This window comes from Ursus arctos, unplaced genomic scaffold (assembly GCF_023065955.2).
Source record: "Ursus arctos isolate Adak ecotype North America unplaced genomic scaffold, UrsArc2.0 scaffold_7, whole genome shotgun sequence".
Classification (NCBI taxonomy): Eukaryota; Metazoa; Chordata; class Mammalia; order Carnivora; family Ursidae; genus Ursus; species Ursus arctos.
This window is the reverse complement of record NW_026623089.1, coordinates 79,011,276-79,038,232: the sequence shown is the minus strand read 5'-3', so window position 1 is coordinate 79,038,232 and position 26,957 is coordinate 79,011,276. Positions and strand designations below refer to the sequence as shown.

Below are 26,957 nucleotides of genomic sequence, written 5' to 3'. Positions count from 1 at the left end.
ACCCCTCCCTGGGACCCCGCCCACAAGGACACTCACTCTTTATGCTTTGGCGAACAAACGATGGCAATGGCCTCTGGCAGCATGAGCTGATAGGAACAGTGAGTGTGAAGATCAACACTGGACAGGAATGCAGTTTGGGTCGGATGTGTCTGGAAACAGAAGAGAGCACAATCTTACTGGAGGAGCTGTCTTAGCCGAGGCCACAGCCCATTCTAAGGGAAATCTCTAGTGACTGGCTTTTTCTTTTTTACCGTCATGAATCAAATCAGGATTTTAAAAAATGTGTGGCTGACATTATCCTTCCCCTCGTGCACCTTGGAATAACCACAGCTTTGAGAAGAGGCTCTTGGAAGCGTTCGTGTGTGTTCTGCTTTATCAGAACAGACAGAACTGGAAATTAATTTGCCAGAGGCTTTAAAGAGATTCTCATCACAACGAAACTAGGAGATGGTTCTAGGGGCATCTCAATTTCACACACAGGCTCCCGAGGCTCCTTTAAGTAACTTGCCCGTGGTCACACAGCTGGTCAGCAGCACAGCTCTGATTGGAAACCCAGAGATGCTTTAGACAAAACCATGGACACGAAAGGAACGTTTTCAGTGAATTTACCACATTTTGCTGTGTGTCCTTTCGTGACCGTCATTCCCTACAAATGGGGGAACAGAACTCTCCAAGTTGTTGGAGGCGTTTGGGACTCATCTCCCACAGCAAGTAAATACCCGCATGATGAGAAGGAAGGGGAGATTATAAACCGAAAGCTGTATCTTCCAGGGTTTTAGCTATATACAAGCTTACGCTTGTGAGAGACAAATCAGAGGTTTACACTCGAATATGAAAAATACACGCACCCATCATGATTTTTAAAATTCATAGTTAACCCCAATTCCCCTTGAAAAAGGAATGTGACCACTTTAAGCATGAAAGCAAGACCCCCAGCATGCATTGTCTGCGTCCTGGGCCCATCGCTCCCTGGCTCTATGACACTGAGAAGATTACTTAACCCCCTCATGTGCATTTCATCAACTATACAACAAGGACAGTAAGCATTTTCTTCATGGGGTTGCTACATTAAAATTAAATGCGACAATCCACACGAAATTCTTAGAACAGCGCCTAGCACAGAAAGGAATCAAAATCATTTGCTATGTTTGTTGCTGTCTTATTGCTTTTGCTATTTTAATATTGTCATTGTTTTTTTGTTTTTGTTTTTTTGTTTTTTTTGAGAGGGGGATTATGGGGAGAAGGAGGAGAGAATCTTAAGCAGACTCCCTGCTGAGCGCAGAGCCCCACGCAGGGCTCGATCTCACGACTCTGAGATCGTGACCTGAGCCAAAACCAGGAGTTGGAGGCTGAACCGACGGAGCCACCCAGGCCCCCCAATATTGTCATTGTTAACTAAAGGGCAAGGACCCATAAAAATAGCTTCATGCCTTTACACTTCACTATGGTCTGCTAAAGAAATGCAAGATTTTACAACTCATTTCCACTTTATTTAATAGATTTAACAGAATGAAGGTAAAGCCGTTGATATCTATTTACAGAAGATACATATTCTGTGAGGAAAAAATAACTCTTGGTCTTGGTCTACAAAGACATAGGTCAACTGAGGACTGGAAATTACCCTACCTTTGAAAACCCAAAGCTCTAGTGAGGTTTGAGTAGGAGGGTCTGACTGCCTGTTAATCTGATTCAATTCAGACCTTCTGTTACTACACAGACCGTCTATGCCTTGGTGAGAAAGTACGAACTGCTCAGAGGGACCCGGCACTGTGAGGCAGCAAGCAGACTGCCAAACAGACAAATGGCTCTGCCTGTTCATTTATTTGCATACTGAATGCACACCGCGGGAGACCTGAGCCCTTCACTTCCACTTGGATAATAACAGCTCTTCCATGGGAGAATGGCGCTCCCACCCTACCCCCTCTATGGAAATAAAAATGACCATGACCATGGCCATGCCCATGATGATGATGATGGCTGCAGGTGCCATTCACTCAGGGACGGATGGAATCGCCTCCCACGCATTACCTCATTCAACTCTTACAACAACATGAGAAAAGTGCTGTTATCATCCCTATTTTCCAGATGAGGAGACTGAGGTAAGCACAAGAGTAAATAATGCCGACGTGCAGACAGCCAGTTAAGCTGAGAAGTCCACACGCAAATCCAGCCCTATCGGATTCTGATAGCTCTGGAATGTGTTGCTACTATTATGTCAATAAAAAAAATCACAAACATATCACTTGCAACCATTAAAATTTAGAAATACAACATTTTAGGGTTTTCATTGAACTGCAATGATTTGCCATGGTGAAACAAAAAGCAAAATTCCAGAATTCTAAAATTTTGCTAAATTCATAATCTAAGTGACTTAACTTCATTACTGCATATATTGTATTACAGGTCATGAAGGGAAACCTGTTTTTAATTTGGAAAATGTTTTATAAGAGAAACTAACATTGGCTCTTCGATGTAAGTGTAATTTAATGGACTGTCATTCTTTCTCAGTTTATGTTATGATTCCTTTGCTATATTTTATTTTGCTCTAAAATGCATTCCTGTTACAGAAAATCACATTAAACTAAAGAGCACCTTTAAAATGCAGCGGTTTTTAATCACCCAGTAAGGCACATTACTTACTGTTAAGTAAAACAAATAGATCTATAGAAAGTTTTGCAAACTCTTCATCATAAATCATTTCTTGCGTTTGAGAGGTGGTTTATATTTTTCAAAGGACTTTCACACTCGATGTCCTGTTTATGGCTCACACAAATCCAGTGAGGGAGAGAGGGCACTCATTAGCCCCAGCTGCTCAGTGGGGGCACCTAGAAGCAAGGAGGTGACGAAGAACACAGGAACCTAGGTGGAGGGTCGCCTGAGTGGCTCAGTCAATTAAGCGCCTGCCCTCAGCTCAGGTCATGATCTCAGGGTCCTGGGATCGAGCCCCATGTCGGGCTCCCTGCTCGGCGGGGAGCCTGCTTCTCCCTCTCCCTCTGCCCCTCTTCCTGCTAACGCTCTTTCTCAAATAAATAAATAAATAAATACATAAATAAATAAAATCTTAAAAAAGAAAAGGAAGTTAGGTAGAGCTGGGACTAAAGTCTCCTCTCCCTCTGCAATTATGTACCACCAAGCGCTTGCTGATTTTGTGTGTGGGGAGGGACGGGGGGTCTAAGTGCGTGTCCTGTCCCTCCTCAGTGTGTCCTTGTAAAGCAAGTAAAATGAAAAATGGTCACTAGTTTCTCAAGAGCTCTCAAGCGCTCTTGAATTCTTCCACACTCTCTCTGAAAATCTTGGCCATCATCGCATGACAGTGGGATGACTTGTCCCTACCCCAGGTCCACATGTATAAGACTGAATGGAAAAATGTCCCCCAGACAGATTAAACCATGGATAGGAAAATTAGAGCATCAACACCAAAACCAATGGCTACAATTTTGAGTTCCTAGAAAAATGGGCCATGAAATTCACTGACATTATTTCATTTAACACAGACCACTGTGGGAAGTCGATTATGAGGACATCTGTTCTATGGATGGTGAAGCTGTCGCCCAGATTGCTTACATAATCTACCGACATTCCTGCAAGGAGTTTTTAGCAGAGCCGAGATTTAAACTCACATCTTTTTTTTTTTTTTTAAGATTTTTTATTTATTTATTCGACAGAGAAAGACAGCCAGCGAGAGAGGGAACAGAAGCAGGGGGAGTGGGAGAGGAAGAAGCAGGCTCATAGCGGAAGAGCCTGATGTGGGACTCGATCCCGTAATGCCGGGATCACGCCCTGAGCCGAAGGCAGACGATTAACCGCTGTGCCACCCAGGCGCCCCTAAACTCACATCTTTTAGTTCAGAAGCCCTTTCTCGCTTCTATGATGGCCCAGTGGACAATGGAACCCAATATTTTTGGCCCCACATTGGCTGTTTATACAGTAAAAATTCCTTCTTGGCCTGTAGGGGAGATGTGGAAGAATGTATGGTTCCTGTTTGATATATAAAAGCATCTGTTTCAAAGTAACATTTTCAGAAATTTTCTTAAAATCATCTACTTTTGACCCACGGCAAAGAGAAAGGGAACATTAATAATGGTCTTGTCAAATTAGTTAAAAATCTGATTAGGTCTCCATTAGACTATATAAAACCATCAAAGCAAATCACCCAATTTCCAAACGTTGCTCTCTCCTTTAATGTTGGATGGTAAGAAAAAAGAGCAGAATATAGCCCTGTCCAAATCCAGATTTGACAGATTGAGACGTGGCCCCGAAGAGAATGCTTTCATAGGATAACATTTACTCCGCTTGAAAAAAATCAAGAAGAAGAAATGGTTTCAAGGAAATTCAGTTTCCTCAAGGAGGAAAATAGCGCCCCACAGAAAATACACTGAAACCCGATGGTCACACATACGTGGATCCACCCCAGCGTGAGGAGGCCATGTTGGTCCTGAACGCCGAATAATTCTTCCACGTTCTCCACGTCACAGTAGTCCGGCCCCGCGGACTGCTTGGGCACAATTACATGGGTGATAGTAAATTCATTATGCGTCTAGAAAACAATCAGCAGAAAGAATAACAAGCATCTGAGAAAAAAAAAACAAAACACAAACCCCCAGAGCCTGAGCTGGGGGTACACTGTCTTGCTGGAAGACTAGAGACGGCCCCACCACCCGCCACCTCAAAATCAAAGTCTCACACTTAAAAATGGACAACCTGCCCCAAACTTGAAAGGCAGCTCTCCGGACCTCAAAACCTCTTATCATGATAGAAAACGTGTGACAAATAGGGAGTTTGCATCCCGGGGCTTGTCCGTGATCCTTCACTTAATAAATAATGTCTTGATATATTACATTTGCAGCAGAAAAGATCCGAAAAAAACAGCAGCAGGTTTATTAGGAAGGGAAATATTAAATGATTCTGTGGGTTTACTGCAGGACGTTTCTAAGGTTTGTGGAGGTTGACGGTCTTGTTTTTATTTTATTGCTTATACTTCATTTCACCTCCCAGACCTAATCTGCTCCAGCCATTGGGGGAGCTCATGGAGATTTTCCATAATTAAGGTGATGTTTTGGATTCGCAGTTAGAAAAAGAGAAAGGAAAAACACATTAGTCCCTTCGGGCCAAGGGAAGAGCTGAAGCAAGGGGGCTGGGAGGAGGTGATCGGATGCTGAGTCAGGAGATGCTGGTGCTGGGAGTAGCTGTCCGCCCTCTGCAAGTGCCACCTTCTCTCCGGTCTGAGGGCTCTCCTGCCCCTCTGAGAATTAATCATCTGGCTGGTTCTTCAGAGCCATCACGTGAGCATCATATGGCAAAAACTATGGCTGTTATAGGCTACAGACGCCAGCACCAAGCACGATGCCTGGTTGTACTGAGTACATGTCTGTCTGCTGAAGGAATGAATGACTGAATCAATCAGTCAAACTAAGTACAACATATGGTGTGGAGGAAGCATCCAGACCACACTGCCCCTGAAGGACAGAAAAGGTGGCTGAGGGGAGGACATGGCGGGTGACGCTCCTGCGTCGGTCCTCTGTGCTTCCTCTCTCCTGGAGGACACGTGAAGATGCAGAACGGGAATACTGCAGGGGGAATGTGTGCTGAATGAAACACATCTGGTTAAGCAACGGTCCCCAAGCTAAACGTTTAGGGCAGAAGATGTGCCTGGACCCAAGTGACACTATAAAGGGCACTTTCCACAAGACATTATTCATCCTTCTTCCAAGTAGCAAATTAAACGCATCATCTCTCTTTGGTCCTCCTTCTAGTTTGACATTGTCTTTCATCGCATATTTCTGAAAATATCTTCCATACGTAACAAGGACTTACGCCGTAAGATTTCAGCTGAAATCTTGTTGAGAGTACTGTCTGAAACTAAAGGAAACAACAAAACCTGAGTTTTATTCCACACGGATCCGCAAAAGGGCAGCGAGATGACCACCTGCCTCAGATCAGAATGGGTAGACTTAATTAGATAAATACATGGGAAACTAACAATTGCAACAGAAATCTGATTTAGATGGCTTTGGAAATCTGGAGACCTGTAATCCATCATTTTTCTTTTTTTTTTTTTAAGATTTTATTTATTTGAGAGGGAGAGAGAGAGCAGGGGGAGGGGCAGAGGGGGAGGGAGACTATCAAGCAAACTTCGCACTGAGCCTGGAGCCTGACTCAGGACTTGATCTCACGACCTGAGCTGAAACCAAGAGTCGGGATGCTTAACCGACTGACCCAGCCAGGCACCCTAATCCATCATCTTGCTAAACAAAGGTTTAATATGTGGTTTGATTCATTCTTTACAAAGAGCTTTTACGGTATCCCTAAAATTCTACAACCCATTTCCTGGAAGGATCATTCCATTAATAATGACAGCAGTTTTGTGTCATTAATCTAAATAAAGATAACTTCATAATTTTTGCAACTCTTAGGATGCGTTCACTCTGTTCTGCTTCTCACAGGGAAGTCACGACTATGAACGTATTGTGGGCAGAAAGATACGAAACAAAGGCCATACCAGTTTTCCACACAGTATTCCACACGTTTCTACTCCTCTCACGGTATTAGATTCTGCCAGCAGCAGAAATCTGTGGCAAAGGTCTCTTGATAAAACTACACACCGCAGTCCTTCGACCACTAAATCTAAGGAACAGGAAAGGCAGAAAAAGCTAAAGAAACAAGTCTTACATCCCATCCATCAGCGCTGTTTTCGGTAAGCAACTGCAGGGCAATGGAAATAGAAAAGATGAAATTATCAGGCGCTCCACTTTCTGTATGTTATTTTTAAACTGGACTAAGCATCAATGAGAAGGAAGGTAAAATTCCGCTTTGCGTATAAATTGTTTCATGGGGGGGGGGGTGCCAGCACTTTAACACCTTTGCGCCTTAGATCAACTGTTTACACGTATGTGTGAGGGTTTTTTTGCAGCACAAAGCAAATACACTGCTAAGTGCAGAGGCTGCAGAGAATGTATCTCATAGACGGTAAGACAGGATAGATAACTCTTCCCCGTGTTACTTTATGTCTTTATGCAAGTTGGTGATGGTTACATAAAAGCACCGTTTTCAGAAAGAATTCGCAATGGGGTAATTTATAAAATGGTTGCCTATCATTGTATTTAAAATAAATGAAAACAAGTTGCTGTCGGACAGTGTCTGCGCTCGGATCTGGGAACTTGTCCGCAGTGACGCAGGCCCCCCCCCCCTCTCCCCGCACTGTCGGCCGAAGCACATAATCCACCTGGAGGCTGTCTGCCTGTGTGCACCAAACCCTCCTGGGGCAGGGAGAAGGCGAAACGTTACATTTACGTTTTTAAGCCGAGGTCTGCATCGATCATTTTCTCGGCGTCTTTTTTCCAGTTTAAGTGTTCACCTTTCAGATTCAGGTGTTTCTTGGTGAAAATACAGGAAAGAAAAAAAATGCTCGGAATTCTCTTTTCAAATCTCTGCACCATGACCACATATGGTCCCATTTATGAGAGGGTGGCTGCTCTCTTGGGTACAAGTCATGCATCCTGAAGGTTAAGGTTATGGCCCGCTGGGAAGAGCCGGCTGGCGCTGAAATTCACACCGGATCCGGCTGCGGCCCTACCACCGCGGATAATGGAGAGAGGAGCCCCCTCCCAGCTGTCACCGAGAGGAGGCTTGGTCAGAAGCGACGCAGGGCCTTGCAGGGACGCGGCCCATCACTTACTCTGCACTGCGCTCAGAGCGGCCGCGGGCTTTAGCGCCCGGTTCACGGGAGGAGAGTGGGTGGCGTCAGGCGCCGCCTCGCTCTTCTGCGGCTGGTCTGCGAACACGTCCAGCAGCGCGTGGTTGCGGTGCGCCGACAAGCAGGACAGAGCGCTCCCGTCTGTCTGCTCCGCCCGCACCGGGGTCTCCTGGCTTCGCGTCTGCCCCCGCGCCAACTCCTGCTTCTTGAGCTGGTCTTCGAAGAACAGGAACTGCTCCGACTCCAGCTGCTGCTGCCGCATCCGAGCCACACGCTTCCTCTCGGCCTCGATCAGGCTCTGATGCTCCAGTTGTTTGAGGATTTCTGCCTTGTATTTGTTCTGGAAAATGCGTGGCCGAACAAGAGGTTAGTTTCCAGAGCAACGCCAGCAAACGGATTAGACACTTGCAGGCTAGCGGCGACAGAGAGACACAGACGCTGCAATGTGCCCGTGGGGACATGGGGGTGACAGCGAGGGAAGTAATAAACCATCACGGCCACAGCCCCTGAGCCTGACGGAGGCAGCAGCTCTAAACCCACTCGTGTTTTACCAGAGGCAGGCCATGACGGTCGAGTTCCCTCCATTCCCCTGCACCTTCAAAAAATAGTAGAAAATCAAGGTCAGGGTCGGCTGCTTGGCCTGACTGACCGGAATATCAGAGCGAAATATCTCAGAAATGGTTCTATCACCCTAGACCTCACTGCCCAGGACAGTAGCCTCCAGCCCTGTGGGCTACTTAAGTTTAAATTAATTTAAATGAAATGACATTAGACATCGAGTTCCACAGCCCTGCCTGCCACCTTCTACGTACCACGTGGCCAGCGGCTCCCGCAACAGAGCGCCACACGGAACATTTCTACCATGGGCGGTAGCTCTACTGGCCAGCGCTGCTTTAGAACCTCTTGCCTTGGACTCTGGAACTCAGACTGCTGGAACTTGGCACAGAGAAGGGGGAACCACTAGGAAACGGTTACCAAAATGTGGTCCAATCATCTCTACCAGGACGAACCAGGAATTTTGTTAAAATGAAGATTCCCAGGCTCCCCAGTCTTAAAAAAAACAATCCAGACATTATTAGGTCAGAGAATATACATCTTGAATATGCTCCTCAAATAGTTTTGATTAAAAGTAGCTTTGCTGGAGCGGGGTGGGGGACACAGCTTACAGCAGCACTTTGGTGGTGTGCACGAATCCCCTGGGGTCTCGTCCGAAGGGGCGATGCCGACTCAGCAGGTGTGGGGTGTGGCCTGAGAGTCTCCATTTCTAACAAGCCCCCGATGATGCCCGTCCTGCCTATAGCAAGGGCTTACTGACGGGCACGTCCATCCCTCCGAGGCATAAAGGGTGCCACTCTATCTCGCAGAGATTTCTCCGTGACATATACTTCGGGATACTGTTGCCAACTGGAACCTAACTGGTGTCATCAAAGGCAGGCCAGGCTGTCCCTCCCTGGGAGACCCTAAGGGGACGGCCACACGTGCATTGCTGACAGGAAGGAAGACGGGCCTGAGCTTTTCTCTCCTTCTCTGTTGCCTTGCTTGAGCCTCCAAGAGCATTCTCATCTTTCACAGTTCAAGTCAAATGCAAATCATCAATAGGGAACATTCAGATTTCAACATTCCTTCTGTTCTAGGTCAAAACGCTGCCCTCAACCCTGACTTCCAGCTACGCCCACAGGAAGCCGGGAAGTTCCCGGGCCACATTCAGAGTTCATGCGACCGAACCCAAGTGAGAGTCAGCACAGATGACAATTCTGAAGCACATAAACATGCAGTCAAACAAAAAAAGCAAAGCCATTTTTATAACAATGCTAAAGACGTTAAGAATCCAAGTTTTGAACTCGAGGTCCTGGAGACTGGTCAATTTTTTCTCTTAATGCCAATCAATCTCTTAGACATCACTATCATTGTCACTCTTTATGTAATAATGATCGAGAAGCCATCATCCATTGGTGATACGATTACATTTCACTCATATGGTTAGCTATTATTCCCTCTCAATGTAATATTGACTGTGTGACTGAAGAATCGAATTCACATTTCCAAAGCCTGCATAATAAGATAAATCAGAAACTATATACTGTTGTCACTATCCCCTACTGCCTCTGTTCATCACCAAAGAGCTGTTATCTGCCTCAAGGTTACGGTGGCAAGAGTTGGCCAAAAAGCTCCATTTAAATTGCTGTAGGAAATTTATTTTCTAATGCATCACATGATTAGATATTGCAGGGAAATAAAAACACCACATCTTTGGTGCAAGTGCTTAACCTGGATATCAATATGAATTTTTTATTGGTTTTACATCACTGCGCCTTTAATTTTTAATTTAAATGCACATAACATTCCAAAAACTCACATGAACATGAAATTCAAAAAATACTTGCACAGAAAACAGTCATGAAATAAATGTACCAATTGAACTTACTTTGCTTTGCAAATATTCTTGGTATTCTACGTTATATTTCTTTAAAAGGTCCTTTTTCAATTCATCTGTCCTTGGGAATGCAATCTCCTTCAGTTTCTTTTAAAAATATATATATATACATATTGATTAGTGGGATTCTCAGTATAGTCTTTCATCAGCTGAGAAAGAAAAACAGCTGGTATGTGTATTAGAAATCAAGACACAAGTAACCAAAGATGATGGTGGAAATATAAAGCTCTCTTTGCTATGGCTCCAGAACACAACTTTTCGGTAGGGAAGGGAGAGTATTATCCCTTTTTGTAAGACCTCTATGGACTCCATTAGTTAGATAAGCATTCCATCCAGGTAGGTACCCAGTTTTAAGCAGTGGGCTTGTAACTGCACAGTCCATTGTATGCAAATGCTATGGTATCGTAGTTAGAAGGGACACTGGAGAGCATGGCAGGTGGGGATTGCTAGGCTTGACTGTAAAAAAGAGGCTGACGCATTGTATACAAATACAGATTCCCAGGCCTACTCCCAGTTCCCCTGAATCAACATGTTTAGGGAAGGAACTGGGGAATCGGGATCTCAAACAACTTCTCAGTGATTCCTCTTAATGGCCAGAAAATCTGGGAAATCTGATTTAGTCCAAGCATCACCCTCCTTTTCAGAGATGAGGGAACAAAGGCCTACAGAGGTCAGAAGTGCAACTAGTTGGTGGCCCGACTATGACTAGCATCCAATCTTCTAACTCTGGCCAGGCTCTTCTACTAAAATTTCTTTTAATCTTCTCTCATCCATCCATCCTCCCATCCATCCATTTATTCACCAAGCATAAACAAAGAAAATGTATATGCTTTCGGAGAATTGTTTCTTTTCTGCAGAAATAAGAATAAAACTAAATCAGATCAGAAGAGTCAGCTTGGCAGCTGGGCCCCCTTGAGCCCCATATGGAACAGCCTGAGTTTGAATGACAAGAGGATTCAGTGGAAATGCTAGACAAGGCATGGCAGCGAGGCCCCTTCAGATTAGTGCGTATAGACATTTTTAAAAATGTAGATGACCATTTGGCAAAATCTGAGTTCTCACAGGCAGCCTCAGGCCAGACATACTGGTAAGAGAGCCCTTCATCCATTATATGGTCAAGCATCATTTGAGAGTTATTTAAAATTTCATGCTGTGATTGGCTTTGTATATACTGTTATTATCTTCCTTCATATAAGGTCAACCCAAACTACTTAACACAGATACAAGGGAAACATTTTAAAAATGTTATTTAAAAGGATATATATTCTCCACTAAGAATACCTGAAGCTCTGCCGGCTGCCAAGGTTGATGGTGAATAATAACTTCTCAATGAGCATCTTCCTTTTCCCTGAGACTGTTTCAAGCCACCCCTTACCCTTAAACACTATGTTACACTGAGGCTAGCACCCCACAATACCTTCCTAATATCCTGCTTTTCAGGGTACTACAAGAAAGAGAACTAGAACTCTGGGGCTGCCCTAATAATCAACACTGATCTTCCAATAGTTTTTGGGTTCAGGACTGTAGGGAAGAATGGAAACCAGCCAAAATGACCCTCAAACAAATCTGGGGAACTGGACCATCTTTCTTGCAATCCCCGGGGAGGGCAGTGACTACTTCCTTCTTCATGCCACAAAGAGATCGAGCACATTCTTGATCTTCCCCCCCCCCCGTTTCAATTAGACATCCCACACTGACTCAGTAACAATGATTAAAGGTCCAAGAAGAAATCGAAACATCTTGGCTAATGGAATGAATTTTCTGTGCTCAAATTCTCCAGAGGATGAGAGGAAGGAGGAGAGGAGGAGGAGATCAATAATGGAGACGTGTGGAGCATTTGATACCCCCAGGGAAAATCGACCCCACAATACCTTCATAATATCCTGCTTTTCTGGGACTGCACATTGCTGGTAATCTCGATGGCTGGGAAGCTTTTCTACAAACAAGCTAGGAAAAGAGAAAGCACATCTTTAGCATTATAGGGCAGAAAAAGCTCAGCGATGCTTTATTTATTTTTTTTAAAGATTTTATTTATTTATTTTGAGTGAGAGAGAGAGAGAGAGGGCATGCATGAACAGGGGGAGGGGCAGAGGGAGAGGGACAGAAGTAGACCCTCCGCTGAGTGCAGAGCCCAGGGGGGGCTCTATCTCATGACCCTGAGATCACAACCTGAGCTGAAATCAAGAGTCAGACGCTTAACCTACGGAGCCACCCAGGAGCCCCACGAGTGATGGTTTCTAATACGAGAATGAAACTCTTTTTCAAAAAGGACATGCTTAATACATTATTATTTAACCTATGTTCTTTCCATCAGCCTTTCTACCAAAGGCTGGCATGCATATGATTTTGGCATTACAGGGTAGAAAGCTCAGCGGACTTGGCACTGAGGTTAAGAGGGTCAGGATGCTCCCTAACGGACCATGTCACCTTGGTCCTTCTCAGGTCCCAGGGGGTTGATCCTGCCAGAGCACAATCTTACTCTCAGGTGCTGCTGGCAACACAGAGATCATGTGAAAATGTCGAGTTTAGGAGGATCGATGTAATCTCTTCTCACCATTGAAAAAGACTCAAAGGACCACTGATGAATCATTAGTGCCATGCTGTCTATGTGTCTGTATCAAACATTCTTTTTTTTTTTTTAAGATTTTATTTATTTATGTGTGTGTGCGAGAGAGCGGGAGAGCGAGAGCAGGGTGGAGGAGCAGTGAGCCCGATGTGGGGCTCGATCGCAGGACCCCGGGATCATGACCTGAGCTGAAGGCAGATGCTTCACCGACTGAGCCACCCAGGCTCCCTGATATCAAAAATTCTTAACTGAAAATTCACAACTAAGAGAAATGACAGAATCCCTAGTGGATGAGGAGGTGCTAATTAGGAGTTCATTATTTTTCATCACCTTTTTGAGGAACAAGGGACAGCAGAGGCAAAGGGAAATCCTTAGACCAAACCAGATGCATCACTTCCACGTAAAGTCAAGATTTTGCTTTCACAAGGGCAGGGAATTCTGTTTTGTTTTTGTTTTTGTTTTCTTACTGATGTATCCGTAGCTGGTAGAATAGTGTCCAGCTCATGATGTGTGCTCCATAAATGTTTGTTAAATAAACAAAAAGTCCTTCCTTGATAGACCATCATGGGCTCTAAATACTATTTATGACCAACTAACATGTGATACCTTATAACGATCGGTGTCCTCTCGCTTACAGATCACACGTGCTCTCGTCATGGTGCCTTCAGGGGACACTGGGATGGTAAAATCACTCATTTCTTTAGGGAGAAAATTATGGTTTAAAAAGGCTACACAAATTGTTAGTTGCCTGAAGTAACTAACTGTTCTTTATAAATAGAATAAGGTCACGAGTGTTTGGAGTGGAAGAGAGCTTAGAGAAGTCTTCCACTTGTAATCAGGAACGAGGCCCCTGGAGCATAACTGAATTACAAACTGTCACGTGGTTAACGACAGGCGGAAATTCCCACGGTCTGATGACTCAGTAACGCAGACAGTGCAGGGGCCTTTTGCTTCTGCATGCTTACGGCCCCTCAGGAGCATGGGCAAAACACACCAGCAGAAGGCAAAACAGAAATATTAGCAACTGGTGACTTAGAGTTCAGACATTAGAGTTTTTGGAAAATGTGTGCTATCAGTGATGCCCAACAGCTTCCAAGTTCGTATTTACTGTTAAGCTCTCTAGAAACAAGAGGTTTTCCCAGGTAGGCTGCGTGTGGCCAACCATCCACTTCTCACGTGTTCTCAGATTAAGTCCCTGGCTGAGCGAGGGAAGTCAATCAGCACGTGACTGTGAATTAAACCAAAAGTACAGGTTTCAGGATATGTCAGTAACAAGCACGCGTCTACTGGCAAGGACGGTATTTTCACACGGCTGTTCTGGGGCAGCTGCTCGTACTCAACACTCTGGAACTCTTTCATACATAGCACTATTACGCAGCTAAATAAATTGCCTCTTTTTAAAATAGATTTTATTTATTTATTTGAGAGAGAGAGAGAGAGAGCACAAGCAGGGGGAGGGGGAGAGGAAGAGGAAGAAGCAGGCCCCCCACTGAGCGGGAAGCCCGATGTGGGGCTCGATCCGGGGACCCTGGAATCATGACCTGAGCTGAAATCAGACGCTTCACTGACTGAGCCACTCAGGCGCCCCAGTAAATTGCCTTAAAAAAACTACTAACTAGGGGTGCCTGAGTGGCTCAGTAGGTGAAGCAGCCAAGTCTTGATTTCACCTCAGGTCCTGGGTTCAAGCCCCATGTCAGGCTCTGCACTAGTGGGGAGTCTGCTTGAGATTCTCTCTCCCTCTCGCTCTCAAATACATAAATATTATATATATATATATATATATATATATATATATATATATATATATATATAAATACTAACTACAATGTGACACTGACTGCTACTTTCTATCCCTGAATCAGATCCGTCCTATAACTGCCAACGTATCGCCCCATCCCAACCCATCAAGCCGAATTTTAAAATTTTTACTGGTCTGTTCTAGGTGCTGTGGACGGTGCTGCCACATGGCTCCTGCTCTCACAAAGCTTACATTCCTGTGGGGGGAAGACGGCATAAAAGACAACATTTTCTTGCTGAAGAGTCCCAGAGGCAGGGACATGCAGGTCACGACCCTGGGCTACTGAGAGACTCTTCCACGTCCCTGAGCCTCCCTCCGGGCCTGAGCCTCAGGGATGGTGTGGGGATGCCTTCAAATACGTTACTTGGTAGCTTGAATTGGGACATTTGATGCTTTTGGAGACTACAAAATTGGTCTGAACATGGAGGCACATTCCTGGAATCCAAACCTTTCTCACGGAAATAGCATGTAAATATTTTCCCCATTTTCTCTCTTCGAAGACCTCCCACACGAAAGACTCACGTTATAAACTTATTATAAAGGACGAAGGCGTTTTCCAAATTTCCTTCTTCCAAATAGACCGACGCCATCCTCTCCATCTCCACCCCAGACCTGAAGTAGCGACGCGGCGTGATGTCTTCCGTGATGGCGATGTTACAGCCCAGCTTGCTGAGGGCACGCACGCGCTCTTCTGGGCTCAGGGAAACATCCGTGTGGTCAGGCAGAGCGGCTAGCTTCTTCTGCAAAGCAAAAATTGAGTCTCTGAGTAGAAATAAGAAAGGAACAGGACTGAAATTACAGGTGTATTTTCTGTACCGAAGACCCAACACCCAGCACCGAAGGAAAGCGTTTCGTGAGAGTTCACGGTAGCGATAAAAGTGGAGTCTTGGTGCAGAAACACACGGGCCCTAGGCCAACGAGACACGCATCTCTCGGATAAACACACCTTCGTGCTGGGGTAGACCTCCTTTAGGGTTCAGGGTACGTGGTAGTTCCTGGGTATGCAAATGCTTTAGGTCATTTCAGGTGAAGTATTATTGACCCTTATGTCCTCGTGGGTATTTCCATCTGGCCCATGCAAAGCAGGCCAAGAGGCGGACTCTTGCCTGGGCAGGGCTCACGTCGTTCTCTTCCGAAGGGCTTCCAAGAGCTGGTCTTCATTCAAAGTCACTCTAAGGATTCAGTTCTCTTCCAGAATATATCTAGTTTAATAAGAAGATTTTAGGACCTCTCTGCTTCTTCACCAAGGGAATGAAACCCCACACATAAGTCCTTTTCAAGCATGAGGATACCTCCTATTTCTTTTCAACATAAAAAGACTCTTAGACCTGCACATTACAGTTACAGTACATAACAGGCACGGTTAATTAGTCCCTGACTGAGAAAATAACGAAAATCACTACTAAGAAAAGTCAGTGATATCCAGGCATACGTTTGTATTTCATTCATAAAAATAGCACCTGTACACATCTGGGAAAACACAGAACGCATACATTCAGGATAATTATCCAATGACTCAATGAGAAGGTCAGCGCTTCAGAAAGGCAAAAAAGTCAACAAATTTCTTTTCTGTTAAAGGCCGTATAGCAAATATTTGGGGCTTTGCAGGCCCTAGAGTCCCCATCACAAGTGCTTAGCTCAGCCGTTGCGTGACCAGCCACAAACACCATGTAAGCAAATGATCCCGGCTCTGTTTTCAAAAATGTTTCCAAAACGAGCAGGTGACTTTGGCGCTCAGACCACACTTCGCTGACCCCAGCTTTGGACCACTTTTCTCCAAGTGCGGTCCATGCCCCAGCAGCAGCAGCAGCAGCAACTGTGAGTTTCTTAGAAGTACAAATTGCCCAGGCGCCTGGGTGGCTCAGTCGGTGGAGTGCCTGCCTTCGGCTCAGGTCATGATCCCAGAGTCCTGGGATCGAGCCCTGCGTCTGGCTCCCTGCTCATCGGGGAGCCTGCTTCTCCCTCTCCCGCTCCCCCTGCTCCTGCTTTCTCTCTCTCTCTCTGTCTCAAAGTAAATAAATAAAATCTTTTAAAAAAATGTTTAAAAAAAAAGTACCAATTCCCAACAGGCTTGCCCCGGCATCTACAGACTGGAGGTGGGCTTGAAGAACCCATGTTTGAACTGATGTTCTCAGTGGCACGGACACACGCTGCCTTATGGGAAGCGCCACTTTAGACCCCGTTAGCATCCTCTGATCACCAGGGATGGAATTAGCCCAGAGCAAATCTAGCTCCCCAGTCTGCCTCTGTAGGTCAAGGGCGGGGCATCTGGAAAGGCGTGACTGAACACAGCGCTCAGCCCCGCCTCGCTGACTTCACCTGACACAAAGGCACACTTCCCTCTAGCCAAACCCTGCTGTGCCGTGCCTCTCGTTTTCAGAAAGACTTTCTAATTTCTGAGAAGCAGGAATCGAAGCCTGTGGCGTCCGAGCCTCAGGCCTGAGTGTGTGCCTTCTTGTCCAAGGGAGCAGCCCGGGACACGGCAGCCACACACCCCCCCCTTCCGTCACCACGTGTACCTGTCACGCTCAGCAGCACTCAAGGAAATGCTGCTATTCGACCACAGATGAAGGCTTCAGTGACATCAGAAAATGATTGGGAAAAAAATCTATGGAAATTAGCTCATCTTCCAAAGAGGGTTTCCTTTCCATGCTCCTGCACGTGCAAAAGTAATCTGCTCCCTTTTTATTGCTATACAGTCTGCACTGAATTATAATTATTCGTGTAGAGTGTCCACCCATCCCTGTTCCCCAGGATGCGGCATACTCCTGGCAGCACAGATGATAATCAATACAGGTACCAAATAAAGGAGGAAGAGAGCAACAGGAGCAATGTGATTATAACTAGATTATCTTTTTACCTGGAAGGAAAAAGAAGATTTATTTTTCCTCTACTGAATAGTCCTATCCTTCCCAAATTCAAAAGTGATTTCAGAAGTAAACTGGGAAAGAGCCTCCTGTCTCCATCAATCTATAACGTTAGGTTTGCGGTTCTTGGAAGAAAATACAAAATCTCCAGATGAAAAAGCCTTAGTGTTCATTTCACAGTGACATGTCCGCTAACATTGTGAACATTCCTACCTAATATTCCAGAAAACACGTAAGACACGCCACAAGGATGATCCCTTCCTCGCAGTGGGAAAGGGGGGCTGCCTTTATTCACCCACGGTGCCCTGAAGCATGGGGTCGGAAAGTGAAGAAGTTCCTACAGTTCTCCACTCCTTATCCTTTCAAAGCAACTGAGCATCTGTGAAGGACATTCCTGGGTCACAACCTATTTCAGAGCAAGAACCAGGCCCTCCATTTCTTTGTCTGTTTTTTTTTTTTTTAAGATTGATTGATTGATTGATTTGACAAAGAGAGAGAGCACACAAGCTGGGGGAGCGGAAGAGAGAGAAGCAGGCTCCCTGCTGAGCAGGGAAGCCAATGGCAGGGTTCGATCCCAGGACCCTGAGATCATGACCTGAGCCGAAGGCAGACGCTTAACCCATTGAGCCACCCAGGCACCCCCTCCATTTCCTTGTGACCTCGGGCTAAAGCTTTGCGTGAGCAGGTGTTCAGTACACTGCCGGTCGTCAGGACAAGGCTAACGGTCATCACAGCTTCCCTTGAACAAGCCCCCACGATCGGCTGGGAACATTAAAAATATTGCTCCCAACTGTCGTAATGTGCAAAGTACAAAAAACGGGGCCATGGAGGTTATATAAGGTGCCTACATTGTCACCCAGAGAACGATCTGGGACACACAGTATGTACCTGTGACCCCAGGGCTCCCATAATTTCTTCTCAGGCTTGTTGCCCCTTCTAAGCTGTCGCTAGAGAAGGTGTGCACCGTGTTGGGCTCTGAAGGGGAACGTGAGAAGAACCAGGGTTTCAAGCGTGTGGACCTTTACACCGGATCCCAACGCGACATCTACGTGTTATATATACAACGTTTCCCTCGGTCGTTGCCACACAAGGGAAGCTTCCAATTTTTATCTGTATAGAAGCGAGGCACAAAGAGGTTGAAGTCCCTGCTACAAAGTCAAGTCTCAAGTTCCCCTCCCCCAGCGTTCTAAAGGACCACACTCTTGGAATCGAACCAGAGAGATTAAAATTTCACACTTTTGTGGACAAAAAGAATTATTTTAACTCTAGCGAAGTTGGCTTTATTAGTCACTTCCTCAAAGGAGAGGACCGCACAGATGGATGAAGGGCGACAAGCACTAAACTTCGTGAAGTAACGGTGACTCATTTCACATGTGGTACGTTTCTGTTCTTCTTTCTGGGTTTTCAGACCATATGTAAGGTATCGGCTGGGGCTACCTACCAGAGAATTCACAGTAAATGGCTGATCCATGTTGTCCTGTCCACAGAACGAAGTTCTTCACTGTTTCTTCTCAATTACCTCATCTGTTTCAAAGACACAAAGCAGAGTTACAGTTATTTTTTGTTTTTGAGAATTCGAGTCTCAAATCTCAAACCCCGGGTTATTTCTGGCTCAGAATATAAACACATCGAAATGACTTATATAACCTGAGTTTTTAGAGAGACTTTGGAAATCTCTTCCTGAAAATACAAAACAGCAGGTGGTTACGGGTTCCTGAAGAGCAGACCTTTTAAAGCGGGGATGAGACTTCGTTATTGCTTAGCACGCAGTGTGTCTTCGGGGCGTCGTCTTGCTTAGAACTCCATGCAAGGTTATAAAGTGGGTTACCTTTGTTTAAAGGAAGAAAGATCCTAAGGGTGAAGAGCTTAGATACTGGGGCCATGGACTCCTACACCCGGAGTCCGTCTGGGCCCAAGCTAAGCCTTACGAGCTGTGGAAGGCGGAATTATAAGACAGCTCTGTGACTCCTGCCCCCTGGTATCGGGGTTTGTGTAACTCCCTCCCTTGGAGTGTGGATGAGACCTGTAACTGACTTCTAATTAATAGAACACAGCAAAGGTGATGGAACACTACTCCCATGTTTATGTTATGTCACATAGCAAGGATGGAGAGATTTTGTAGATATACTAAGACGTCCAACCAGCTGGCACTGAAGCAATCCAAAGAAAGATTATCCTGCCTGGGCCTGGCCTAATCAGGTGAAATCTTTCAAAGTCTGAGACAGTTTCCCGCTGGCCTTCAAGACTCAGCCACCATAAATACCAGAGCCATAGGGACATCGTTCTGCCAGTAATCATGTGCGTCTGGAAGTGCACCCTGAGCCTCAGATGAGACCCTTACCCTTTTCAGCATTGCTGCCTTGTGAGATCCTGAGCAGAGGACCCGGTTATGCCGTGCCCAGGCTCCAGACCCACAAACCTCTGAGATAATAAATATACGTTGTCTCAAGCCACGAAGCTTGTGGTGATTTTTAAAGCAGCACAAGAAAACAAATATGCCAGCTATGAGACTTTACGTAAGTTACACAGCCTTTTTGTGTGCAAGCGACAGTAGGGGAAATAATATGACCTATGTCATATCGATGTGATAAGGATGAAATCAGTTAGCATATGAAGTGCTTGGAATAGTTCCTAGCACAGTGAAGATTACAGAAGTGTTAGCTATTATTACAATCTTTATTTCTGCAGTTGTAGGAACGGAGGCTCAGGGTTACGTGAAATTACGCAAGTTCAAATAGTCACTCAATGAATATGAGTTTCCTCTCTTACGTTACTTTAGGTCAGCCTCTGCATCACCACTTCCCACTTCTTCTAAATTTATTTTGGCCTTTTACTCCACTAATCATTTATGTGATGCTGGCCACATCTTCCCTTCAGCTCCTCATTTATGACAGGAGGGGCTTAACCTACATTCATTCATTCATTCAGATCATAGCATTCTGTGATTCTAGCAATCTCACATGTAGATCATTCAACCCTTCCTGCTTTTTTTCTGGCCTGAATCCATGCCCGAGAAACCCTCCAAGGAAAGTCACGTGGCATGTTCTAATCTTTCCTCTTCATCCTCTCTAGTGATGCCTGGAGTAAACAGGGAGATCTAAGCTTGCAGGTTGCAGAAATAGCTGGGAAAGAAATGACCTGGGGAGTGCCACAGTCACAGTGTAGCTTAACACCCTAATTAATTCTGGTGTCACAGAATGTAGGCAACCCCATTTGGGGAATTACCAGTCCTCAGTAAGAAGAAATAAACCAGGGAAAGAAAGAAAGAGAAAGAAAGAAAGAAAGAAAGAAAGAAAGAAAGAAAGAAAGAAAGAAAGAAAGAAAGAGGCAGGGAGGGAGGAAGGAAGGAAGGAAGGAAGGAGAGAGAAGGAGGGAGAAAAAGAAAGAAATTAAAACAGTTAAAGAGATAAAACAAAAAGACTTATGAGGAATTTAGGGCTGGGTGGGGGGAAGGGAGGGAAGGGGACAATGAAACACTAGTTAGTCATTGACTAGGGTCATGTAAAAGCCTAGAGTTATTTTTTAGAGGTCACTCAGATCCTTAAACGGAGAACAAATAATTTTAAAAATTAAAAACATTACAACAGCAGTTCTTAAATTTTACTGTATCTAAAAATTATGCATGCCTGAGTCTTATTTGAAATGCAGATTCCTAGAACTCACCCACGAGGATTCTGAATCCAGCAGCTGTCAGCCCACCAATGGGCACTGACGGTTAGGATGTGACCTCCCAGAAACGTGAGGTTTCCAAGCAATACTCGCAGAGAGACTGTCCTTGAGAATGCCTGAAGCAGGGTTCCTAGTTGCAAGCAAAGGCACTGACTCTTGAATTCACAGGATAATGGAAAGATCACAGATTTCCAGGAGGCCAGGGAAACAGGGCTTGGAGGCTCCATATCCAGAACCCACCCCAATCACTCAGCAGCACTGGTCTGGTGGGAAGGGGGGGCCCCCAGCTTCCGGCACCACCACCAGCTGCCATGTCTTGCTTGATGTGACCAGTTTCCCATTCAAAGTATGGGACGGAGGTGTGTGGCTGGCAGAGCATAGGTCACACGTCCGCGGCCTGGCACCAGAAAGTGCAAACACCCAGCCCCTGACACCTGCAATGCAGGCAGTGGGCTATGCCCGGTGAGAAAAGGTACCGGGTGCCAGGCCTGGGTGGCCAAAGACTCAAACCAGCTTCTCTGTAATGAGTTTCTGAACAGACAACAGAATTTATTAACGTGCCATAGATGCAAACCAGTCACTATTAACTCCCACACATACATTTATTTATAGTTCAGAAATGGAAACCAACTCCCCTCAAGTCTAGGATGAAAGAAGTTTATAGATGGGCCGGTCAACTTATTTCTTTGGACCATTAACTACTCAGTGGCAGTGGTCCTGTCTTAATTTGTTTTTTAACCTCTAATCCTAGCACCCATCAGTTTCAACACAATCTGTTACCCAAGTCAACATAACCAGTTATGTTCTCTAGACCAGTAGCATCGAAGTGTGTACAGGATCCCCAAGGCCCTTTTAAGGGGTGTGCAAAGTCACTGTTATTTTCATAATATCACTCAAATGTTATTTGGTCCTTCACCATTAAAGTGTCACAACTCTGCAGTGGAGACTTCTAGAGGGTCCAAGTGAATGGAATGCTTATTTGCATATTTCTGTCAATGTCTGCTTCAATTTTTCATATGGTAAACATAAACCAGTGTAGCCCACATGAGCAAAGCTTTTTAGGATCCTTAGTAATTTTTAAGCATGCAAAGGGGTCCCAAGACCAAGACGTTTGAAAAACACCACACTAGACCAACTACGCAAACAAACAAAACAAAATCTTGCCACGTGACTTCAATCTAAACACAAATAGTGTGGCCCAGAAGAATCTAAAAGAGAAAAAGTACATGTCAAGTATCACCTGCCATTGGCACTACTGGGGTCCTGCTAAAATAATTTTAAAAACTGAGGGCAGGGGCTCTTGGGGGACTCAGTCAGTTAACTGTCTGTTCATTTTGGCTCGGGTGGTGATTGCAGGGTCGTGGGATCGAGCCCCGCGTCCGGCTCCAGGCTCAGCGGGGAGTCTGCTTGAGATTTCCCTCTCCCTCTGCCCTCGGTCCTCTCTAAAATAAATGAATAAATCTTAAAAACAAAACAAAACAAAAAACCGAACAACGGAGGGCCCTATAAGAGGTGCCTGACCTCACAGAACCTGAGATCCAGAAGAGCAAATGTCACACACTGCTTGATATCTACCATTCCCACTCTTTTTCTAATAGAAAAAATACAATTTTTCGCTGCTATAGAGCCACCCAGGTAAAAACCTACATTTTCCAGCCTGTCTTGGTCTCAGACGTGGCCGTATCCCCAAGCTCTGCCAGAGTGGGGTGTGAACAGAAGTTCTGTGATCAAAGTCTGGATCCTACCCCGTAGAGAAAGGGACCGGGTCTCCTCCACCCACCCCGCCCCTCCTGCCAGTGGCAGTGCGGCCGCGCCGGTGCCGGAGCCGTCGGGAGCACCAGGCACGGAAAAGCGAGAAGAAAAAGGAAGCACTCCAGTGTGCTTGCACACAGACGATGACAGGGACAAATGTCTACCTTGTGCAGTCCTGTGTCTTGTTTAGGCAGCTGCGCCTGCATCCTGACAAATGCAGTGGTTTGACCTCGAAAGGGTGACGCAGCACAGCCCAAGGCCGATGGTGGCCGATACCAACAAGGAAATCCACATCCTCCATTGCGCCTGTGCGCCCCGGGGCTCGGCTGTGCTGCCTCCACGCCTCGGCCCTGGGATCAGGCGGTAGCCTGTTCCTTCCTTGTGACCTCACAACTCACCCAAATCCTGCCCAGCCTGGGAGAGCCCACATTCCCAGCCAGAAGTTTCAGACTTCGTCAAATATTATTAACCTATGGCCCCAAAGGCAACATTTGATTGTTACAAATGTTTAATTTGGTTGTTACGGTAAATTAAAAAAAATTAAGTTAGTTATCAATATTTACAAATTGGGAGATTTCATAGAAAAATTCAGGTTTTAGCTCTCCTAAAAAAAAAAAAATCAGAGGATCTGGCACCACTGGGCCCAGTGCCTGGGACATTTGTTTGTTTTTATCATCTATCCTGAGTTTAGAACACATATGTATTTGTTGTGTGAATGAGGAAGCAGTTCCCTTTAAGTCTACAGTATATTCCCCCATCACATTCCCAGGGGTATAACAAAAGTTTGGTAAATGTTTGGCTCTAAATCTGTGCTCAGATATGTCCCCCAAATGTACCAGCCTTCCAGAACTTACAGGCAGCTCATTTATTTCTCTTAACACATGTCTGTCCGTGAATTCAGTCACATATTCATTCAACAAACATCAACTGAACAGCTAGGCTATACCGGGCATTGTTCCAAGCATGCAGGACATGAAAAAAATTGGCAAAGATTCCTGCCCTTTGTGAAGTTAACATTCTAGTCGGAAGAGACAGATAAACAATAAACCATTTAAATAAATTGTATAGTAAGTTAGAAGGTAATATGTGCTTTTGAAAAGAGAAAAAAGAGCAAAGGGAACCAGGAGCCCTGTGGAGGGGATAGACTGGGCAGCAAATGGAAGTATGAAATGGAATTTTCATGGTAGGTCTTATCTGAGGCCAAAAATGAAGCAAGGGCTTGAAGGACATGAGGGAGAGGAGAGAGATAGTGCAAAGGCCCTGAGGTAGAAGCATCCCATGCTTGAGAGAGAGCAAGGCAGCTGGTTGGAGGAGGCCGGCCGGCCCTACGCTGGCCGGGGCCGTGTCCTCGAGCTCCTCATTCATCAGCAAGCATACGGGAAGCAGGCCAACAATGACTTCAGGTGCTAAAGATAAGATAAACACTGGAATTTGGAGGATCAAAAATCAACAGCAGAGAATGCCAAAGGCAGATGGGAAGTACTCAGCATCGGGCGCGCGCACCGATAACACCCAAGTTCCCTTTGGAAGTAGAGGCCTGGCGGGAGTCCACTTGCCGCTGGGCCCTCCTGGGCCCTCCCAGGCTCACCTCCCTCCTTCACAACTGGGCTCATCACTTGGGAGAGGCCCACGACCAACTGCAAACATTCCCCAGGAATACCCACTTCATTCTCAGCCTGCTTGCTACCCCACCCCCCACCCCCAGGGGGGCACACATCTCTGTGACTTCCCAAACCCAAACCCCAGCCCTCAGATACACTGAACATGTAGCAGGCCTCTCGAGAGTACTTTTTGCTTTAGAGCCCCCTGTCTTCTTGCCTAGACCTCCAGCCCCTTTTCCCCATGGTAGCTTCCAAAGACACAAATTTCCTCTTCCAATGACTTTCTCAAGAGGAAGAGGAGGAGTGTCTGCCTTCTGTGAATCCTGGCACGCAAGGGCTTGGGGAACTGGTCAAAACCATGTATATTCACACTGAACATCTGGAGGCCAACTCCTGTCCCCGCAGTCCTGCTAAGGGGTACCTCCTGGAACCAACGGAACCATTCCCAACCACGCCCAGGGCGGACAGGACAGAAAGCGGGTCTCGCTCATGAGTGGCCTGGGAGGGGGCGGGAACCCTCTCCAAGCTGACACCTCACAGCTCTGAGTTTGTGAGAGTTTACGCTCCCTCCGTCCCCAGCTTTACAGCCCAGTAGCAGAATTCCTTTTGAATTTGGGGTCCCAGTTGGATGTGTCCAAGTCTCAACTGCCCCCCCAAGGCAGTGTGTAAGCAGCTCTCCGATGCTGCCTTTGCATTAAAAATCAGCTGCAGATAATGCCAAGAACGAAGAAAATAGCTCACCTAGCACAGTGTTATCTTGTGACCTTTTACTATTAAGTCCTTAACTCTCCTTTTCTTCTTCTTTTTTTTTTTATACTTTCTTGTGGCTAAGCTCAGAATTTGGACCCACTTCCATACACACAACCATATTTTCCAGAATACAGAGGATCTACCAGGCAGGGAGCATCTAGCAGGCAGGGAGCGTCTACCAGGAAGGGAGCAGTCCCCTCTGAGGGCCAGCATGCAGAAGAGGCAGCGAGGCAAGCTCCCAGGCGTGTCATTTGCTTGCGGGCGCTCCCTTGGACCAGAACGCCCTGGTAAACTGGAAAAGCAGGGGCGCCCTGTGGCCAGTGACAGAGGCTGGGAGCACCTCATGCCATCTCCCGGACTCTCATTTCTAATTGGCCAACCAGCAGCCCTTCTTGTCCCCACCGGGTTAGAGTTCATGTTTTTCAGGAACGACACGGTGCAGTTTATTGTGGTGGAGGTAAGTACAGGAAGCGATCATAAGCTAGGCTGTGAGCAAAGGTGTCATCCTCTGATTCAGATAAAAGGAGGTCAAGGGTCGTTTTCACGCCTTAAAGGACAGGCGCAGGGAGAAGCAGCGCCCAAGTCACTCTCTTGCAGGTTGGGACCGGCTTTAGGACCAAATGACCTAGGCACACACGTGCTGTTCACTTCAAAAGATTTAAAAATGCAGACACTAAACCAAAGATTGCTTTCTTTTATCCTCGTCTGTAAATATCTGCAAAGCAGAAATATGCTGATACAAATAAATATGCCTTTACAAGTAAGATAACACCTTATTTGTACTAAAACATTGAGAAGATAAATATGAAACTTGATAAGAATATTAGTAACAGCTTTATTGCATTTTCCCCCTATACTTGTAAGTACTGTAGGGGAGAACCTACCAGATGTCAGGTGCTCTCTCTTACCCCTAGAGGGATAGTCCAGGTTAAACATACCACAATCGTGTGGTTTAGATTAGATCAGCAAGAATGCACTTGCTACAGGAAAGGTTATTTTTTTTTAAAGATTTTATTTATTTATCCGACAGAGATAGAGACAGCCAGCGAGAGAGGGAACACAAGCAGGGGGAGTGGGAGAGGAAGAAGCAGGCTCATAGCGGAGGAGCCTGATGTGGGGCTCGATCCCATAACGCCGGGATCAAGCCCTGAGCCGAAGGCAGACGCTTAACCGCTGTGCCACCCAGGCGCCCCTACAGGAAAGGTGATTGAATAAATTACTGCTCTGATGCATGTTGTAAATCACTTCAAGGTAAGTCCAGGCTACGTTGGAAGCTATCAAGTCTCATTTTGGCCATTAAGTTTATTATTTCTCATAGCATAATAGCATTTTTAACCTGACACCAGAATGAAGTGGTTGAGGACCTTTGGCACCAACGGCCCAGGCTTTGGGGCCATATACACCCGTAGGAGAACCCAGCTTTCACCATTTATGAGTTGGGAGTGCTATGACATCTTTTTTTTTTTTTTAAGATTGTATTTGTTTATTTGAGAGAGAGCACAAGCAGGGGGAGGGGCAGAGGCAGAGGCAGAGGGAGAAGCAGACTCCCCGCTGAGCAGGGAGCCCAACGCAGGCCTCGATCCCAGGACCCTGGGATCATGACCTGAGCTGAAGGCAGACACTTCACCGACTGAGCCACCCAGACACCCCTATGACATCTTATTTAACCTTTTCTGTGTACTTCATCTTCCTCTATTAAATGGGGGGAAAGAACACCTTTCCAAAAGAACTCGACTGAGCTTAAATAAATAAGAGGGATATATATAAGGTAAAACATAAAGAAATAAATAAAAGTTCTATTACAGTTCCTGGCATGCAATAGAAAAA

At 45.7% G+C, this 26,957-nt stretch overlaps 1 protein-coding gene across 6 annotated transcripts in view; it reads right to left on the bottom strand.

Annotated features, from left to right (window-relative positions):
* Positions 1–26,957, bottom strand: part of STAMBPL1 (STAM binding protein like 1) — a 47,201-nt gene that overhangs the window by 3,578 nt on the left and 16,666 nt on the right. For 2 of the 6 annotated variants that reach the window (XM_057308677.1, XM_057308676.1), the window contains exons 2-10: positions 18,800–18,882; positions 15,014–15,231; positions 11,999–12,074; positions 10,119–10,214; positions 7,676–8,033; positions 6,500–6,624; positions 5,815–5,859; positions 4,400–4,537; positions 37–149 (exon numbers count right to left, since the gene is read on the bottom strand). In XM_057308677.1, the coding sequence (XP_057164660.1) occupies positions 37–149; positions 4,400–4,537; positions 5,815–5,859; positions 6,500–6,624; positions 7,676–8,033; positions 10,119–10,214; positions 11,999–12,074; positions 15,014–15,231; positions 18,800–18,829 (1,199 nt within the window). In that variant the 5' untranslated portion in view covers positions 18,830–18,882. Of the gene's footprint in view, positions 1–36; positions 150–4,399; positions 4,538–5,814; positions 5,860–6,499; positions 6,625–7,675; positions 8,034–10,118; positions 10,215–11,998; positions 12,075–15,013; positions 15,232–15,437; positions 15,694–18,799; positions 18,884–26,957 lie in introns of those variants that run through there. The other 4 variants (XM_026504087.4, XM_026504089.3, XM_057308678.1 and 1 more) reach the window with 3 other exon arrangements.